The following is a 21,762-nucleotide window of genomic DNA, read 5'->3' as shown; positions in this document are numbered from 1 at the left end:
AGTCTATTTTCCTACCTGCGTTTGTGTTTTCATCTTGTCTCACCGACAATATATGTTTGGGGGCTATCTATTCCTTTGGGGTCTGCTCTGGGGCAGTTTAGATTTCCCCTTTCTTGCTTTAGGCTTATTTAGCTCTCCGGCTGTGCCGAGGCGTCTAGGATCATCGTAGGCACGCTCCACGGCTACTGCTAGTTGTGTGGATAGGATCAGGGGTCTGCAATCCGCTTAGTTCCCAACCTCTCTGGTTTTCTGTGGCTTGCTTGGTCTTGCTCTCCTCCTCAGTGATCCAATCATAACAGGAGAGCTGTTATCTCATACATAGGGGAGGTGCTGTTATTCTCATACACCAGAGAGGTGCTGTTACCCTTATACAAAGGGGAGGTATTGTTATCTTCATACAAAGGGGAGGTGCTGTTATCTTCATACAAAGGGGAGGTGCTGTTGTCTTCAAACACAGGGGAGAGCTGTTATCTTCATAAACATACACATATTCCTAGTTCCAAGAGTTTTGACTGAAACCACTTTTTCAGTGATTTAAGCAGAAAATCTAATGAAATTGCTAAATGTGAACCTGGGCTTTTAGATATTTTTGGGAGGCAGAATAAGCAAGTCGGCAGCAGTTTAAGAATTCCCTTTTTATAACATAATTTATCATTCAGTAAAAATGAAGAGGAAACTTTATTCTTAAGATCAGTACAGTTGCAGTGATGCCAAATGTATTTAGTGTTTTTATGTTTTGCTACTTTTCACACTATAAAAGCTCTTTTTACAGAAAGAAATTTTTGAGAGCTATAACTTTTCTAATTTTTCTGCTGACAGAGCTGTATGAAGGCCTTTTTTTGTGAGATCAGTTGAAGTTTTTATTAGTACAATTTTGGGTTATCTGACTTTTTGTGATTGCTTTCTATTCCAATTTTTGAGAGGCAGAAACAAATGCCACATTAGGCTACTTTCACACATCAGTTTTTTGCCGTCAGGCAGGATCCGGCTATTTTTAGAAAAAATGGATCCGGCATAAATTTTGGAGAACTGTAGAAACGGATCCGTTTTTATGCCAGATCCGTCTAGCAGGTTATATCTGTTTCCTGGGGGCTGGCCAATTGGATCTGAGCATGCGCAGACTTAACAGAATGGATCCGGTGGCTGGATCCGTCTTTTTCTGGATCCGGCGCCCATAGACTTTCATTGTGGCAAAAAGCCGGAAGTGTCGGATCCGGCGCTTCCGGCTTTTTCACCGGATAGAAAAAACATTACAGTAGCCGTTTTTTCCAGAAGCCGGAATGAGACAAGTAGCCGGATCTGGCAAAAAACGGATGAAACGCAATGCCATCCGGCGCGATCCGGCGCTAATGCAAGTCAATGGGGAAAAACTGGATCCGGCATTGCATTTTGCCGGATCCGGTTTTACAAAAAAAAGCCGGATCGCACCTGACGGCGAAAAACTGATGTGTGAAAGAGGCCTTAGGATCAAATACAGCTTAGGGAAGGAGATAGACACAAAGTACAAAGAGAGTTGCACAATAAATCTTCAAGATGAAAAAAACTAGGACTAATTGGTCTTATTGACTATAATGGTGTAAGACTTTTCTGTTGATAGTTTTTGTATAATAAAAATGTCTATATTTTTTGCAATTAGAGAGAAAGAGATCCTTTAAGTATTTTTAAATTACAAAGTATTTAGGTTAATAAAGTATGCAAATAAAGTTGAGCTAGTGTTATTAAAAAGTGAGATATGATGTCAGATGTCATGACCTGGAAAAAGCATGTCTACATGCGAAACAGCTGTAGCCTTATGTCTCTGAGTATCATCTGAAAAATAAAATGATGATCTCCATGAAAATATAATAAAGTGTATTGGAATTGTCAGTGATGAATAACACTTTATCTTTGTCACTTGTGCATGAAATATATACAATGCTAGTGTGGTTGCTAAACACCACTGTATCTGACAATGGTGTTTGAGTTAGTGTTTTAAATAATTATAGAATTTATGTAGAGTGACAGTGCCAGCATTCTCTATGAACGGACTATACTTCTGACATGGAACTCAAAATGTATTGTAAACAGGCCCTAAGATTGAAAACTTGAAATTATGGTATTTTATTTTCAGGTACACCAGCTTCTGGCTTTGTCAGCAGTACTTGTGAAAATCTACAGCATAGATTAGAATGTTTGCAAACCATTGCCAATGACCTACAAATAAAAAATAAAGGTAATAATCATTTCTTTATAATATCAGTAAAATGTATTGTAATGATGGTACAGGAACATGGCATATGTAAGGGGTTCAGCTCAGTTTGGGTTGAGGGGTTGAATCATTATATGCAATATGAGATAATAGAGTCACATGATGTGACAAACTTTATAGTTTCAACAGTCTTAAATGAGACAATAGTAAAAATTGTATAGTGATAGACAAGTAGTATTTTCAAAATATTGGGTTTACACCTGCAACAATTTGCAGCAGCTTGCACTGATCTGCTGGTGATCTCATCAGCAGCACCTCCTTCACACTGCAATAATCTTTTAGTCATCTTCTCAGCAGTGTAACACACTTATATTGCTGGTCACAGACCTTAGATTAGTTCTTTCTTTTGTTAGCGATCACCTGTAATAACTTGTCTGGCACTTTGAACTGTTTTGCTGCTTACCCTTATCAGTTAATTAATCAGGAAGAAAATCTCTTCTCCTATGGCACAGATTGCTATAACACTCAATAATTCCCAAACACTGGATGAAAATCCCCGCTGCTAAAAGAAGGCGAGGTCCCTGTAACCACCACAGATGAATGGTAATTTAGAGCAGAAACTCCACCCAGTTTCCTGATTAGAGGAAACAAAATATCTCAACTACTGCTCTATATCCTGGTTCATCTTTTCTATTTGACCAATAGTCTCGAGATGATAACCTGAGGAAAAAGACAGCTTCATACCCAAACTGGAGCAAAAACTACGCCGAACGCTAGCCAGACCACGCTATAAGAAATGTTTTTGGGAATACTATTAACGATATGTCAAATGAACAAAGTTGCTCTTAGCAGTTGGAAACATTTGAAGTGGAACCAAATGAGCCATTTTGCTAAAATGGTCCACCACCATCTACATGACAGTATTACCACCAGAGTTAGACAAATCGATGACAATATCCATAGGCAAGTAGATCCAGGGCTGCAACTGAACATTGTTATGCAAGAGATAACCCACTGGGGCTTGATGAGAGGCTTTAACCCTTGCACAGACTGAATTTGCAAACATACTCTTCAACATCCTTATGAGCATTCTGCCACAAAAATGACCTAGAAAGAGATCTCCAAGTGGCAGAAGAACCTGGATGCCCAGCTAAAATTAAATCGTACTTTTTAAAGAAGATCTACATGTAAAGAGGGTAGTACATAAATTTTGCTCATAAGTAAACCTTCCGACACACTGTCCTGAGCATCCTTATTGCACTGCCTGAGATCTATCTCCAGAATATCAACCACCACCCCCTCACTATGAATCTTGACTGGATTTGTGTCCCTCCGCTTTGGGACAAAGCTACAGGACAAAGTGTCAGCCTTGACATTCTTAGATCCGGGGAGGTAAGTAACAGCAAAATCAAACTGAGCTCTTTTAATCACCAGAGGCTCTTCGTCCCCTGGTCATGATTAGACTTTGCTTGAGAGAACCTCTGGGGGAAAAAAGCGCAAGTCTATAGATACCCACTTTTTTTCTGTGAAAGAACAGTTCCCATCCCAATAGCAGAAGCGTCTACCTCGACAAAGAAAGAAAGGCAGATCGACCTCTTCTTGATTGAGAACAGGAGCCTTAGAGAAAGCTGTCTGGAGGGCAGAAAAAAGCATTTACTTTCCTGGCTTAACAAGAAGAAAAATGTGTTCCCTTCTAGTCACGTCAGTTAAAAGCTTGGTTATAATCAAAAAGTTTTTAATTAACTTTTGATAAAAATTTGGAAAGCCGAGAAATATCAGTAACGTTTTCAGGTCACTCAGTTAAACCCAATAGAGGACTGCTTGCACCTTAACAGGGTCCATCCAAACCTCTGATGCAGAAACAAGATGTCCTAAGAACTGCACCTGCTGAACCTCAAATTGACATTTCCCCAGTTTAACAAATAAATTGTTGTCACCTAGAACTTGGAGAACCTGTCTGACATGCTCACGATTTTTCTCCTGAGTATGCGAGTAAATCAAATTATCATCCAGGTAAATTCCCACAAACTTACTAACCAGTGACCAAAAGTTTAATTTATAAAATTTTTAAAGACTGTCAGAGCATTGGTTAACCCGAACAGCATCACCAAATTTTCAAAATGACCCTCAGGCGAACGGCATACTGAATGCGAAATGCAAAGAAGGATATATGCCCTTCTCAAGTCAAATTTGGAAACCAATTAGTGCCTTGAATTTTGTGAAAAAGATCAGGTATAAGGAGCAAAGGATAAGGATTGCAAACCATGATTTTATAAATCTCTCTAAAATCCAAGCACAGACGCAGACCTCTTTCTTTTCTCTAGTGACTGGAGAGGTAGATGACTATGTATGATGTTTAGCTAGAGTCTTTTTAATATAGTCTGTCAAGGCCTCCCTCTTTCAAAGAAAAGGGTTATCAAAACAAGCCTTAAGGTACCGTTACATAGTAACATAGTAACATAGTTATTAAAGTTGAAGGAAGACTTTAAGTCCATCTAGTTCAACCCATATCCTATCCTAACTTGCCCTAACATGTTGATCCAGAGGAAGGCAAAAAAAACCCATGTGGCAAACAGTAAGCTTCACATTGGGGAAAAAAATTATTTCCCGACTCCACATACAGCAATCAGATTAGCTCCCTGGATCAATGCAATATTAAGGAAACTAGTGTATATACCCTGTAATATTATACTTTTCAAGAAAGGCATCCAGTCCCTAATTAATTTTTAGTAGGGAATCACTCATTACAACATCATATGGCAGAGAGTTCCATAGTCTCACTGCTCTTACAGTAAAGAATCCATGTCTGTGAGTATGCTTAAACCTTACTGTCATGATCCTGGTTGGATCTGACAAAGTAAATGCACAAAGTAACCTTTTTTCCCCTTGGCTGTGTGCCAAAGGTGGTGTTGCCCCCGGTGGCCATTAGGGTCATTGCACTGTGGTGATTTCAGTTGTAGTTTTCCCCCCGGTGTCCATTAGGGTCATTGCACTTTGGTTACCTTAGTTTGTGCACATAATCATGTAACAGGTGTGATAGCTTTATAAGAGAGTATTAGGTGTGTTAATCACTGTTGGTGATAAAGTATTCATTTGTAAGCAAGCCTGGGTGAAGGATGGAGCTAAAGGAGAGTCACGGGCAGCTCAGTGAGATCCATGGAGTGTCAGATATGGTGTCTGCAAGGAGCGCTGGCATGGCGTGGTGGAGTCGCAGCTATGGTGTCAGCAAGGAGTTCGTGCATGGATTGGTGGAGTGGCAGCTATGGTGTAGAGCTGCACTCAAAATGCTGGACATTGTTGCTGAGAGCTGGACTCAAGTAAGCTGGACTTTTTGGCAGAAAAGCTGGACTCATTTGCAGGACCCTGTTTCTGGACAGCTGCACACAGGTGTGGACTCTGTTTGCTCCAAGGCTGCACTATGATGCTGAGAAGGTCCATTTCTGGACAGTGCACCCAGATGTCGGACACGGTGGAGGAAAAGATGCATGCAGGTGGTGGGCTCTGTTGCTGGGTGCGTAAACAACAGAGCAAAGCTAAGTGGTGCTCCCCTGTTTTGTCACTTTTCCTTATGTGTGTTTAGTGCAGTGGTGGGATTAGTTTCCACACCGACCAATTCCCTAGTGAGGGTTTAGGTGCAGGGCGAGTCAGTGTTTTGAGGTTCCTGATCGGCGCCCGGTGCGGAACCGGCCTAGGGAACGTTAGGAGTGTATAGACACTGACTCAGGGGAGTGCAGGAGGTCTCCACGTCCCTATTCCCTATCGCAGGGCCACCATTGTTAATGTTACCCAGGTTTTCCCTTTACCTTTGTCTTATTGTATTACTTACCGGCCTGCGGGCTGCGTCACATAGGACAATTACACGTGCCGCGTTCTGTTGTATCAGTTACCGGCCTGCTGGCCGTGTCACTCAGGACGGGGCACGTGACACTTTCATTTAGCGATGCACCAGCGATCCCGACAATGATACGACCTGGTCAGGATCGCTGGTGCATCGCTAAATGGTCTCTAGTGAGCTGCCAAACAGGCAGATCTCACCAGCGACGTAGCAGCGGTCGGCGGTCGTTCTTACTTGTCAGACGGCAGCTCTGATGATGACTTCCTCCCGCGTCCATGAGTCGCTCATCGGCACCAGCAGGAAGCCGACGACGAGAAATGGACCAGGAAGATCTTGCGCGATCAGTGATATCCAGAAGGGGGGAGCCAGTCGGAGGTAAGTGTCACATGTAGCGAGATCGCTAGCGATATCACTGTTGCGTTACAAAATCGGTGACGCTTTAGCGATATCACTAACGATCTCATTATGTGTGAAGGGGGCATTAGGCATTGTAGCTCCTGTTTTTCTAGTCGACAGCACAATTATATGACCTGTGCGGATGAAGAACATCACACTCAGTCTCAGAAAAACTATCACTGGAGGCCAGAATGAATTCTTGAAGGTGAGTACTCACAGAATCCTAAGATATTGACAGATATTTGGAAAAGCACGAGTCAACCCATGACCTAGTCACTTGTGTCTCCCAATTAATTGCAGGATTGTGCTTAATTAAGCAAGGCAGGAATAGCACTAATATGGGAGATAGAGAAAAAAATAACATGAATGAGGTGAATTCAATATGTAATACTCCTACTTTCATACTTACATTCTTGACCTTCATAGTAATGTGACTTTGTGAAAGTGGAGAATTATTAATTTGCAAAGTTTGAATGGGAAAGCTGAGGGAAGAGAAATTATAACCATAGTTTATAGTGAAATAATGATCATTTAGATTCAAGGCCGAACCTGAATCTACAAATGCAAGCATAAAAAGAAAACAAGATTCACAGAGATACATGTAAGAAAAAAAACATATGCTTGTAACAGAGACAATCTCAAACTCTTGGAACCTGTATCTTCACATCTTTTCCTTTTGAAGTCTCCTACTTTTTTTCTGTTTTAGAAATTATATTTGAAACAATAAACCAAATGGCCACAGTATAAACAAATACGAGATGATGTTCTGAGTTCTGCATCTCTACAAGTACCAATTTGCATAGATTTACAAGTTTCAACTAGTATTGCGGAAGAAGCCACTGAAACACCTTTAAATGTATCTATCTCTCAGGCGTCTTTCTAAATGATATATCAAAAATGTCCTCAAAAGAAATCAAAAATTGGCACTTCACAATAAGAGAACACCAAAACCCAGGATAATGAAGAGATCCAAAAAGTTAAAATCCACAAGTTAATTTCAATATTAAAAAAATATACACATAAAAAAGCAAGACGTCTCAATGAGAGAGGACATCACCACTTAGAAAACAATATATCCTTAGGGATAAGCAAATGTGTCCCTAAACATCATAATATGACTAAATATAAGAATCCCAAATATTGCCTCATTATATTTCAATAATCATAAATAAAGTTTAAAGATTATCCAAGCAATATACAGTATAAATATATATATACAGAAAAAATTAAAGTGCTGTAAGGTAGTGTTTGTTATTCAGGTTAGGGATACTCGCTTCGCTGCAGAAAACAAGGTCCAGCACAGGCTTTTCAACATAAACAAAGTCCATACGGTTTATTAGGCAGCATAAGCCATAGCAGCATAAGGAAAACAAAACAGTCTTTACAGCAGATAACAATGAATTATTCACAGTGGAGCTCTGCTCCCTCAGCCCTGTGGTCACACAGGCTCTGCTTTATCCAGCCATCAGGCTATACAATCTCCCCTGTCCGGGTTACCTCTTATCTGCTTCATACTCCAGACGTTCATTCCCTCCTGGGAACTGTCAGACAAATGCAGCCATTATGCATAGCCTTCACACATGCACTTCAGGAAGCGCGCCGAGACCTTCCATACAGACCAACCAGATCCAGGCATTCCCTCATGTGACCTACCCTGGCCACCTTATATGGTCCGTAGCCATGCCCACCGTATCACATGGCTATGACCTCATCGCAGGTCCTACAGCCATTCATACATATACGCTTTACTATGGGCGCTTTAAACACCCACCCTGGGTGGATTTGTAGTTGATTGATCCCACCCATCTCACCAATCACCTGAAGGCTTCTCCCTAACACATTGGAACAAAACATCAGCAGTAGCTCTGCTGATAAGCACATAATCAAGCCTTCATCCCAAGGCCACCCACCTTGGGATACATAACGGTCCTTTAGCACCCTACTCCTGTTGCCACACTGGATGTGCCTGTATACCCGTCCTGGGACACCCACACAGCACCCCCAAGCGGACACAGTGGTCACTACACCACAGTGCACAATGCTATAGATCCAAGAAAGAGGCAATCAATGATGGTATAATACCAAATGAGAGCCATATAATGAATACTATAGTATGTATATATAAAAAAGAGGGACAAAAAATCAACAATGGCTTAGTGCATAAAAATACTAAATGCATAGTCATATATAAACAAAAATCCACTAAGGGAAAAAAGGAAGGATGAGGGCAATGGAGACCATAGGTATACTAATAAATTGCAATCAAACCATGAGTAAATGCTGAAGTAATCCCAAGCCAAACAGTGTGGAGGGATATAGCAGTGGAATCAACTAATATATAAAAAAAAGCAACGTGTACCAGGCCCCATTACCTGACAAAAATCATGGTGGCTTCCCCTCACCCCTACGCACGTTTCACCGCTGACTTCTTTCTAACTGAACAGCAAATGTCATAGCCTCCTCCAGGGACTGCGGCCGGGAACTGTAGACCAGCATATTAATCTCATCCAAAAGTCCCTGGCAGAACCAACTCCAAACAACGGATAATTCCAGGAGGTCTCTTCTGCCCAGCATCTAAACTATAAGCAATAGTCCTCAGCTTTATGGCCTCCCTGAATCAACTTACAGATCTTAGATTCACACACAGTGACTTGGGCAGTGTCATCATAAATGAGGCAAAGAGCCTAGAAAAATGCCTCATCAGAGGAAAACACTGCGCTATCCTCAGGAAAAGAAAATTTCCAAGCCTCTAGTTCTCCACTGAGTAAAGAAAACACAAAGGCCTACTTGTTGACACACTGACCCATGAGTGACAGTACATAGGTGAAAGTATGATTTACATGATGCAGCATTAAAACAGAAAGCCTTCTGTTCCCTTCAAAGCAATCTGACAACTTTAACTGGGGCCCAACTGCGATATGCTGTCATTTGGGGCAACACAACATGCAAACTGGTTTTGATGCTTGGTATCTGCAACCTTTTAGGATAAAAACAGTGGAAAATGTGTTTTCTGGATCTATGTCGACACCTCAGAATGCACTATTCAGCTCACTGTATTGTTATGAATGTGTACACACTCCCACAAGGGAAATGCCGTACCTACACCTAACAGGTCCCTATTACAGACTAGACAGACCCTAGCCACACATCTAAAAACACTACCTCGAACCTTACATCCTAAAAATCCATCCGTTGAGGCCTTTCTCATACTTCCTGAGGAACCAGTGCAAAGGCCACAACACACTGAAAACAAGGGGAAAGGAAAGTGTGAAGTAAGATACAAAAACCCAGGGTGAGAAACTAAAATACATTCATATAGAGTAGAGTGGGGAAGTGTTATGAATGAGTCACCGAGGAGGAAAAAACAAAAAGCAAGCTAAGCCCAGAAAACCGGAGAGGTTGGTAACTAGCGGATTGCAGACCCCTGATCCTATCCACAACAACTAGCAGTAGCCGTGGAGCATGCCTACGGTGGTCCTAGACGCCTCATCATGGCTGGAGAACTAAATAAGCCTAAAGAAAGAAAGGGAAAATCTAAACTGCCCCAGAGCAGACCCCAAAGCAATAGACAGCCCCCAACATGTATTGTAGGTGAAACAAGATGAAAACACAGTCACAGATAGAAAGATAGGCTGAGCAAATGATGGGGCCCTCACTAACTAGAAAGGACAGGAAAGAAAAGCTGCTGTCTGCAATCACGCAAAAAACCCTGCCAAAAAAAATGTCCAACACGTGTGATAGAAAAAGGCCCTGAAGTCGCTAGACTTCAAATCACTATATCAGCACCCAGGTATATTCTGAAGACAGAGCAAAAGAGAACAACTGATCAGAGACAAAATGGGAATTCAGCCCAGTCCCAGCCAGGGCTGGCTGAACACAAAAACTAAATAAACCAGACAAAAACTCATATGAACAATAGCAGAGAAAACTTAGCTTTAGGAAGGCAGGAATAAAACTGGAAACCAGAAGCCACAGTCAGGAAAAATCACAAGCAAGAAACTAGGGAGTCGGCTGCCTTAAACCCAATCAGAAACTCCTGATGTCCAATCACAGTCCTCTTCCTCAGGTGGCCAGTCTCTGCCATTTAGATCAGCTTCATTACCTCCCTTCACCAACAGAGGGAGTCTAGATAGAGAACCCACTACTCCTCTGTCAGCACAGCCAGCTCCATAACCCTCACCAGAATCCAGAGGCAAACCCGAAAATGAGCTCACAACAGGAAAGCTAAGGAGATTCAACAATAAAAGTAACAAGTATGACCTCCTAGAAACCTAACCTAGTGGTAAAAGGAAAAGATGCTGGGAAAGAAATCAAACAGATTCACTCCTGAATATAACTGGAGTTTACCAAGCAACGTAAACCCCTAAGCTGAAGAGCTGGAACATCTAAACACATATCACCCAAGAGGTATAGCCAGCAAGGAAGTGCAGTGAAAGAAATTCCACCCAAAATCTAACAGGGCAAACCAAAACAGGAAAATTAGAAAGACCTGGAGAGGAGCAAACCAAGAAAGGAAAACAAAGATAATAGAAAACATCACCAATTGGACAGGGAAGAGAAGGAAATACTCACTAGACAAACGAGCTGACCATGCAGCAACAAATCAGTGAATAGAATCCCCAAACTGAGCTATGACATCGTTGTTCCAATTGCTGTGGCCTGGTACCTGGAAAATGAACATGAACTTGCAAAGCAATTCATAATATCATAAGAAAATTACTGCACTAGTAACAGTAACAGATGTAAATGTTTTCAGGGAGCTGTGCATAACTGGGAAAAAAGTATAAACCAATCATCTGAAACATTTAATTACCTACCTAATTTTGTGTCAGTCGCCTTTGTGCTACTAAAATAGTTTTGACTTTTTTATGGTATAGACCCCACAATAACTTTTTAAGTTAAGGTATGGACTGTAAAATTACTCTGAAGGTGCTTGGTAGGTACTAACCACTACATATTGAGAACACCACACGATACCTGTGGTTTTAGACAAGCTATGACCAAGTCTTCTAAATACTACAATTTGGCCCTACTCAACATCACATAGGTCACTGTGTTTGCCCATTTTCCTACCTTCAATACATTAGTTTCAAGAACTGACTGTTCACCTGTCTAATATGTCTAACAATCTGACCAGTGTCTCTGTCACAAAATAAACAATGGTATGCATTAACACTAAAACTATGTCTACAATTTCAAATAGTAAAATAAAGGTGTATACCCAAAATCAGTAATAAACATGTGCAGAAAAATCAGAGCAATTTTAGAAGCTCGTGTTAACTTGCAGTGTACCACAGCATTAGTGTTTCCATCTTCTAACATTGCAGAAACTTTAACATAAAGATAGCAGCAGCAGTGACTTTAACTATATTGTCACTGGTTCACCAATCAGTATCAAGCTGACCCCTTGTTGTGCAGGCATTCCACAGTGGGCCTTAGGTCTCTGGTAACTGCCCATTTTAGTCAGACCTCATCCAATTCTCTAGAAGAGTTGCAACCCAGGATGTGTAACCTTGCCTCCTCATAATCAGTAATAGGGTTACATCACTGTGTTTATTATAGAAGTCCCCCTATCCCGTGGTGTCCGAGAAATATTTATTACATGGCTAATAGTAAGCTGTTCACTACAACTACATGAACTACCTAATTAACAGATCATAGCCATGGATTCTTTTTGTAACATAAGTCTTTTCCTCCTACTGGAACTTTCTATTAAGAAAAGGGGATTTTCCACATCCCAATTAATAGGGTAAGAAGAACCACAAGTGCATAGTAAGTGCAATAATAAAAAACTAGCAAGAAAGATACTTAAAAAAGCTAATTTTGTAAAAGTTTGAAGCATCTATTACATTAGAAAATTTACTATCTCCCATACACTGTACAGAGAAACAATAGGAATTCATGCTCTATTTTTCCTATGTGGCTCATGTTCAGAAGCAACAACATGAAGGCCATTATATGACAGTACTGAGTGGTGTAGCACTAAAAAGAAACAGCACAATCTGTTTTTTAGTTTCTCAGTCACACTGCTTGGAGTTCATTAGGCAACTGTAACCTAATTCCTTAATGAGCAGGTAATCTTTTCTATTGACGGAATATCATTCTAGCAGTTTTCTCACAGTAAATGATGAGTAAAGGTACAAGGGGCAATGATAAGTAGTGACTTGTAATTGGTGAAGGAGGCTTATTTTACACCTTTCTGTTATGATGACATCTGTGTCTCCAGGCCTGAGAGACTTCCTGTCATGCGCAGTGGATGTCAGGAAATCTCACAGGTCAGTGCACAGAAGCAGCAGCGCTGACATCTTCTATAGTATGCAGATCTGCATGCTATAGAATCGATCAGCCTGCACAAAATGAGTGTCCCATAGTGGGACACAGTGTAAAAGTATTGCTGTAATCGTACTAACCAGAATAATAAAACTGCTTTATCAATTTTACCACACGCGTAACAGTATAAGCGCCCGCCTCCCAAAAGAAATTTATAAATTGCTGGTGTTTCTTCATTCTGCCTCCCAAAAATAGGAAAAAAAAACGATCAAAAAATGTCATTTGATCGAAAATGGTACCAATAAAAACATCAACTCGTCCGTCAAAAAACAAGACCTCACATGACTCTGTGGGCCAAAATATGGAAAAATTATAGATCTCCAAATATGGTGATGCAAAAACTATTTTTTGCAATAAAAAGCATCTTTTAGTGTGTGACAGATGCCAAACATAACCCACTACAAAACCCGCTATAAATAGTGAATCAAACCGCCCTTTATCACCCCCTTAGTTTTGGAAAAATAAAATAAAAAATGTATTTACTTCCATTTTCCCATTGGAGTTATGGTTAGGGTTGGGGTTAAAGTTGGGGCTGCGGTTAGGGTTAGAGTTGGAACTGGGGTTAGGGCAAAAGTTAGGGTTAGGGTTGGGATTAGGGTTAGGATTAGAGTTGGGATTAGGCTCAGATTAGGGTTAGGTTTGTGGTTAGGGTTATGGTTAGGTTTGGGATTAGGGTTAGGGGTATGTTGGGGTTAGGGTTGGAGTTAGAATTGGAGGGTTTCCACAGTTTAGGCACATCAGGGGCTCTCCAAACGTGAAGTTATTATTATTTATTTATATAGCGTCATTAATTCCATGGTGCTGTACATGAGAAGGGGGGTTACATACAAAGTTATGACGTCTGATCTCAATTCCAGCCAATTCCGCATTGAAAAAGTCAAACAGTGTTCATTTCCCTTCTGAGCTCTGCCGTGCGCGCAAACAGTGGTTTACCCCCACATGAGGGGTATCAGCATACTCAGGACAAATTGCACAACTTTTGCAGTCCAATTTCTCCTGTTACCCTTGGGAAAATAAAAAAGGGAGGCAAAATGATCATTTTTGTGAAAAAAATGATTTTGTTATTTTTACAGCTCTACATTCTAAACTTCTGTAAAGCACTTGGGTGTTCAAAGTGCTCAACACACATCTCAGATAAGTTTCATAGGAGGTCTGCTTTCCAAAATGGTGTCACTTGTGGGGGTTTCCACTGTTTAGGCACATCAGGTGCTCTCCAAGCACGATATGGCGTCCGATCTCAATTCCTGCCAATTTTGCATTGAAAAGTCAAACAGTGCTCCATCCCTTCTGAGCTCTGCCAGGCGCCCAAACAATGGTTTACCTGCATTTATGGGATATCAGCATACTTAGGACAAATTATACAACAACTTTTAGGGTCCAATTTCTCCCGTTACCCTTGGTAAAATAAGACAAATTGGATCTGAAGTAAATTTTTGTGAAAAAAAGTTAAATGTTCTTTTTTTTAAAACATTCCAAAAATTCCTGTGAATCACTTGAAGGGTTAATAAACTTCTTCAATGTGCTTTTGAGCACCTTGAGGGGTGCAGTTTTTATAATGGTGTCACTTTTGGACATTCTCTATCATATAGACCCCTCAAAGTGACTTCAAATTTGATGTGGTCTCTAAAAAAAAATGGTGTTGTAAAAATGAGAAATCGCTGGTCAAATTTTAACCCTTATAACTTCCTAAAAAAAAATTTGTTCCAAAATCATGCTAATGTAAAGTAAACATGTGAGAAATGTTACTTATTAAGTATTTTGTGTGACATATCTTGATTGATATCGTAGTTTTAAGGCACGAAAATTCAAAGTAGGAAAATTGCGAAATTTCTGTTTTTTTCACAAATAAATGTAAGTCATATCAACAAAATTTTACTGCTCTCATGAAGTTAAATATGTCACGAGAAAACAGTGTCAGAATCACCGGGATCCATGGAAGCGTTCTAGAGTTATTACCTCATAAAGGGACAGTGGTCAGAATTGTAAAAATTGGCCCGGTCATTAACGTGCAAACCACCCTTGGGGGTAAAGGGATTAACTGCTTAGATACATATATTTTCAAGAAATAAGACATGCCATGAAAAACACTAGAAAATCAAAGCATTTTTAAAACCATTAAAAAAACACACAGAAAAAGTGTTTGACAGAGACCTAATTAATACATAATTTTACTTAATTTTGTCTTCTAAAGTGTTTAAAAAATGCACTGCAAATTAAGGGATTAACTGTTATGTAGAGAGCATAATCTTTTTTTTGTATTTCAGAAATGTCTTTATTTTTTGGGACAGAAGATGGAAGCATTTTCAGTTGAGAAACCGGAATGATTGGACAGAAAGACCACCTATTACTAAATGTGGAGTTTAACTTAATAAGAATGAATAATGTTTTTTATATAATTTATAAATTTTTGTAATACTATGTACAATGAATTTGTGTGTGTATGTATGCAGACTTTTGAAATTTGTCAATTGAAATAAAAATTCAAATAAAGAAAAAAATGTTTTGCAGAAAATTCACTTACTGTGAATTGCAATACTGCAAAGCCTCCAATTTCCTTGAAAACATGTATAAAACACCCTGAGATCTTTTCACACTGTGTCTAACTGCTTTAAAGATTTTTTAACACAAAATAAAAACAGATGGTAACCAACAGCTTATTTGTTAATACATTGCACTGAAAGACTTTACATGTTTTAAAAATTAAAAAGTGGTCCAAAAATTATCACACTTATTCATTTGAGATCAGAATGATAATTTTATGGACTGGTTCAAGCTGACTGTATCGCTGTCAGAGGTAAAATCATCTTGTTGTGACTGAGGTGAGTAATGTACCATATATTCCATAATGTCCTCCTCTTGCTCCCCACTAAAATGTTTATAAAAAAGAGGCCAAGTGTGGTGGCAGTTTTGCTACCGATAGCTGTGGTATGATTTTTTTTATTTTATACTACTATACTACTGTTGCTATTGCCATTTTTTATTTTACAATACATTTTATACAACACTATAATTAACTTTTAGCAATTTTTTTCAACTCCCATTATTCACTCCTTGAGAAGAAGAAATATTAGATAGAGTCCACGTATAGAAAACAAAATGTGTCTGCAGTATAGGCAACAAATGTACCATTGTCAAATTAGATTCGTAAACACGTGTATAAAATCAGTCAGGCACAGTTAAATATTTGCATTTTTTTTTTAAATTTCAATTCTCTTACATGAATAAAAAACAGCTCCTGTAGCAGGGAAATGTATTAGTGTGGCTAGATAGGATATATCATTTGTCAAGTAAAACAGATAGGCAAAAAAATTGCATCGAGCACTAGAGATGAGTGAACATGTTTGGAAAACATTCCCCAATCTCAAATTCGGCACAAACATAGCACATTAGGATTTGTGCTTTGTTTCACAAGCATTTTTACTCAAAGTCGGCAAAAGTTGATCACAGTTTGGTAAATCGTCGTGTTTTCACTAATGCTGTTATATTACTTTGGCTTTCAAAGTGCTGCTGTACGATGAGCAGGGGGAACCGGGGGATGTGCATAAGAAGAGGGAGTGTGGAGAGCTTAGAGGAGCATCTGAAGAGATTACCGGAGCGGGGTGTGCTTTTTTTTCACTTAGCTTTGTTGGTGTTGATTCCGGCAACCAATCAGGATGCAGAAACCATCCACATCATGACACAAGGTCTTCTGTGATTAGCTGCCGAAGTCACATGTCTCTGGCCATATTAAAAGCGGACATCTTATTTTCCTGGCGCCATTTGCTCAGTGTCACTGTGCTGCTGCAGAAAGTGAGCTTATCCTGTGTGAAATCGATTATCCAGCATCAACGTAGATTATGCAAAAACTGTGTGGAAGTCTCTGGTAGCCCCATTTGCTATTACAAATCATTTGTGCTATAACTGTATTTCAGTGTCAAATCAGAAAGCCAGATTTCCACTTCAAAATCGATAGGCCTAATATAGTGGTGCAGCCATGAGCCTCTATTAGCTACTCCAAATCCTTTGTGCCAAAACTGTTTCAGTGGTAAATCAGAAGGCCAAATTTCCATTTACAAATTGCTAGGACTAATATTGGGTTGCAGAAGTGAACATATTGTATATTCCTTTAAAAATTACTCTTTAATAAAAATACTTAAAAACACCTGTCCCAGTGAACAAAAGAAAAATGGAAAATTCCAAAAATACCTAGACCACATAAAGCCCTTCAAAGCCCTGCAATAAACCTATTATGACACCTTCCATGCTGTGGAGGTTGGCAGCCTATAAAGAACCGTTTTTGTCTCCCCCACTCAACGTAAACTGTCCCTCACTCCCCTATCTCACCCTAGATAAAAAGGTGGGAAAACAATAATTGATAGGGAAGAGGTAAATGAATGCAATTTGCAGGATAAATAACATAAAACATGAATATACCATTTCCATGCATGAACGTAGCAAATAATGCCATTAATGCTTGCATAAACAATCTGAAAATGAACCACCCAAAATCGATAAATGCAATTGATAGCGGCAATAAACAGAATAACATGTTCAAAGATAGCCTTAGCATGCACAGAATCTTAGCCAAATGTATTCATATAGAGGAGTGAGAAACAGTCTACGTTGAGTGGGGGAGCCAAAATCGTTTCTTTATACGGTGCCAACCTCCACAGCAAAGAAGGTGTCATAATAGGTTTATTGCAGGGCTTTGTAGGGCTTTATGTGGTCTATGTATTTTTGGAATTTTCCATTTTTTTGTCCACTGGGACAGATGCTTTTACATAGTTCTATTAAACAGTAATTTTTAAAGGAATGTGTTCACTTTTTCTATTAGATTACTTTGCTTTATTTGATTTTGGTATAAATAATTTTGGATTGCAGCCTGGAGAAAGTTAGCTACTCCAAATAGTTTCTGCTAAAACTGTGTTTCAGTGGAAAATCTTAAGGCCAGATTTCCACTTACAAATTATTAGGCCTAATATCGTGGTGAAGCCATGAGGCCTAATTAGCTACTCCAAATCGTTTTTGCTAAAACTGTGTTTCAGTGGCAAATCGGAAGGCCAGATTTCCACTTAAAAATTGTTAAGTATATCAGTGTTGTTCAGGCACACTATCTAAGAAAATAAATATTGATAGTTCATTTAATGACAGGTAACTGACAGCTGTGGGCCTGAGGCTGTGAAACAGCAGGGTACAAGAGGGGAAGGCTACTTACAACATGAGTGAGAAAAAGCTAGGTCATGGTGGAAGGGGGAATAGGCCAAGTGTTCGACATGTTAATGTGAATGAAAGCTCAACTGAAAACACTGTCTCATCTTATCCAAAGACCACTGACAACACCTGTTACTTGCCGGCCTACTCGACTCCTTTACTTTTTGCAGCTGCACAGTGGTATCCCTTGTAGATGAGGCTCAGAAAGAGCATGTGCCTCAGTGGATGGCAAGATATGCATCAAGTTGCCTCTCCTCCTCTTGCTCCACCTTAACATCACACAGTACAATCCTCAGAGGCAGCACCCCAATCACCATTACTTCCCCCTGCATCAAAAATATCCAAACACCCAACTGACTGTGGGGAACCACAGGTAGGCCATTCTGAAGAGCTGTTCACACATTCTATTCGATGGGTATGAGGAATCACAAAATCAAGAGGAGGAAAGCATGTGCACCGATGCCCAAAATTAAAGAACTGCTGAAATAAAATCGGTGAAATTAAAACATTTCCGTTTCTTCCTCTGTGACTGTTGTTGTTTGCTCAACTGGTATCTGTACAGCAGCTGTTATACACCTGTTATGTGTTGCCATTTCAGGAACTAATCAAGGTGAGTGTATTCTCCCCTTTTCCTGACACCCCTTTGTCATTGGATAAGACTCTATTGCTCTTTTTTTCCTAGTTTCTCTTCACTTTGCAATATTTTTTCATGTTGGATCTTGGGCCAGACCAAGTAAAGTCTGACAGAATCCAGACCCTTGTCACCAGATGTTAACCACCAAGGGTGGAGGTGATCCTGATTAGACTCAGATGCCAGAGGTGAACCCAGACTGTACTGTGGTGTCAGGTCAGGAAGAGGAGGAGGGTGACTCCCAGGGTGAGTAGTGTGAGAACAGACAGGATGACAATGAGGTTGTAGATCCCACTTGGTGTGAAACCAGAGGTATGCAGCTGAGTAGCTTAGCAGAGGAGGTGGATGAGGAGGATATGTTGTGGCTTCCCACACAGACACTAAGTGATGCAACCATGACAAGCACAGCATCCTTAGCCCCAACTATGGTTGTGGCCAGCGCCCATTGTGAGTGTGCAGTTCGCAGGGGTGGCAAGGGCTGCCTAGACTGGGTATTTTTTGAGACTGCAGAGGATGACCCATTGCACATTATCTGTCAAATTTGCAAAAAAATCAACAGAGGCTAAAATTGCAATAATTTGACAACTACATGCATGAGCTGGCACATGCATGTAACATCCCAGCCGGCATCACTGCATGGCTTCCCATCTCCTGTCAGGCTGATACACCATCTTACTCACCACTCTGGGCCATGCTGTGAGTTCTGCCCTCTGCCTGCTCCATGCTGTGAGCCTCATATCCTCTGCTTGCTGTGTTCCATACTTCCAGGCTGTATGCTTAGGGCTGCGGCGCCTGCACTTCCTGAGTCTAATAGAGACAGTGTGCACATGCCTAATATGTCCCCAGCCTATTGCCAAGAGGTACCGAGTACTTAAGGCATCTCCACCAATAGGAAGTGCCTGAGCAACAAACTCAGTCTGTGTTCTGCTACTTGCCAGGTCCTGTCCTGTTTCTGCCTTGATGGGGCTGTATACCCGGGTCCATTTCTGTGCTCTTTATGTCTTGTTCCTCTCACTCTGGGGGCTGCTAGTCCTTGTCTGAGCTAAGTCTTTTTCCTGTACCTGTTCGTATCCTTGTCTGTGACCTTCCCTACTTAACTGTGTGTATCTTTGTGTCCACTCATTCTGCTCTGCTCCCATCCCGCAAACTGTGGTTCCGCTCTGCTCCCATTCTGCACCCTGCGGTTCTGTTCTGCTCCTACTACGCACCCTGTGGTTCTGCTTTGCTCCCATCTGGCACCCTACGGTTCTGCTCTGCTCCCATCCCGCATCCTGTGGCTCTGCTCTGCTCCCGGTGCAGTTCTTTGTCCCTCTAGTCTGTACTGGCTCCTACCGGTTCATTTATCCCTCTAGTCTGAACTGGTTCCTACCTGTTCCCATATCCCACACATAAATGCCTGTGTTCCTGTCCTTCCCGATTCAGTTTCTGTTCCTCCAGTCTGTACTGGTTCCTACCTATTTCCATATCCTACTTGTACCTGCCTTTGTTCTTGCCCTACCCAAAACAGTTCTGGTTCCTCCAGTCTGAGCAGTGCCCACCTGCCTGCCAGAGTGCCAGTCATGCCTGCCTGCCATAGTGCTAGTCATGCCCGCAAGAGTACCAGTCATGCCAGTCAGTGTTTGCCCGCACCTGTCAATAGTGTTCTGTCCCCTGTGGGATCAACTGCTACTGCCAGACATAGCCACAGAAGCCTGACCTCACCACTAGAGGCTCCAGTGAACACCAAGGAGGTTGCTTAGTTACACCCCTCTAGGGAAGTCTGGTTGTGACAAAGTGCGGCCACAATCCTCTCTCATGCCATCCAGTCTGGGCATGAGTATTACAATGCATGATCAACATGTCTTAGTGTGGGAATCTCACAGCGCTAAAATGCAGACTAGCGGGCCTTGCCAACCACCAGTCATCTCATCAACCCCATCTACTCCTTCTTCCTCCTCTGTCATCATTCCAAGTCTTCACACATAAGCCTCTGGCCGCAGAAACTACAATTATACCACAGTCGGGGTGAGTGAGAACCGGTCAGCTGTTACGTAAGTAAACATGACTGCTGCTTTTGTGTCACCTAGCATAGCACATCTTTCTCAATTCACCTTAACATCTCCGCCTGCACATCACTCACAGTCCTGATTTTTGTCCTGTTCTCTGTACTCCGTCCTCTCAGCACAGCAGCCAGTCCTTGGTCCTGCAGTTGTGGTCATATAAAAGAATGCTTCCCCTACACATGGCAAAGCTAAGAGCTTGAACTTCACCATCTCCAATCTGTTGGCCACGGAAATGCTGCCTTTCTGGTTGGTTGAAACAAATGGTTTCTGAAAGTTCATGGATATCGCAGTCACCCAGTACAAATTGACCAGTCATTACTTCTCTAACTGTGCCTATATACCAGCGTGTCGTCAACAACATCATCCATTCCCTGAAAAAATCTGTTTGCCAGGGTGTATTTCACCATTGAAACTTGGATAAGCAAACATGGGAAGTGGCGTTTCATCTCGCTGACTAGACACTGGGTGGCTGTGGGGGCAAGCGGTCAAGGGGCTGCTCCACAAGTCTTTGACTCACCAGGGCTTGTGGGACAAACATCTTTATTTAACACTTCCTCCACTGCTTCTGTCTCCTCCCCTCCTCTAGGGCCTCCTCTAGGGCCTCCTCCTGTGCCCTCAACCACTCTCTTAGGCTAGGTTCACATTTGCATATATGTGTGCAGCGTATCATCTACATGTGCAAACACATGTCAAAAAACATGTAAAGAAAAAGCAAGTCAGCACTGCCAATACTACTGCCGATGTGAAACTATCATGTCCATACTGCTCGTGGAGGCTGAACCCCAAGATCTCGGGTGCTAGTGCAGAAAACACAATGTATGAATCCAATGAGAGGAAAGAATAGCATAGCACTCACTGATCCAGGTGAAAAAGTCCTCTTTATTTAGCAATCCAGATTAAAACTTCGTGGCCGGGAGGCTGGAGGGAGGAGTGAACAATGTCTGACCATGGCCATTTGGTGTTTGCTAGCACTTCGACGGGCCATGAAGTTTTAGTGTGGATTGCTAAATAAAGTGGACTTTTTCACCTGGATCGGTGAGTGCTATGCTATTCTTTCCTCTCATTACATCAAACGCATGTCAAAACGCATGCAAACGCATGCTAACGCAGCATTTTTTATCCACATCATCTCACACATGACGTAAAAAAA

At 41.1% G+C, this 21,762-nt stretch overlaps 1 protein-coding gene across 3 annotated transcripts in view; it reads left to right on the top strand.

Annotated features, from left to right (window-relative positions):
- The window catches only part of CCDC158 (coiled-coil domain containing 158), a 222,997-nt gene extending 207,598 nt beyond the window's left edge, over window positions 1–15,399 (top strand). For all 3 annotated transcript variants that reach the window (XM_073541919.1, XM_073541905.1, XM_073541912.1), the window contains 2 exons: window positions 2,111–2,212; window positions 15,014–15,399. In XM_073541919.1, the coding sequence (XP_073398020.1) occupies window positions 2,111–2,212; window positions 15,014–15,060 (149 nt within the window). In that variant the 3' untranslated portion in view covers window positions 15,061–15,399. The remainder of the gene's footprint in view (window positions 1–2,110; window positions 2,213–15,013) is intronic.
- Window positions 15,400–21,762: the final 6,363 nt, after the last annotated feature.

Source organism: Dendrobates tinctorius, unplaced genomic scaffold, assembly GCF_039654945.1.
Source record: "Dendrobates tinctorius isolate UK_male_01 unplaced genomic scaffold, ASM3965494v1 ptg000011l, whole genome shotgun sequence".
NCBI lineage: Eukaryota > Metazoa > Chordata > Amphibia > Anura > Dendrobatidae > Dendrobates > Dendrobates tinctorius.
Note: the sequence above shows the minus strand (reverse complement) of the source record. Positions and strands in the feature narration are given on the sequence as shown.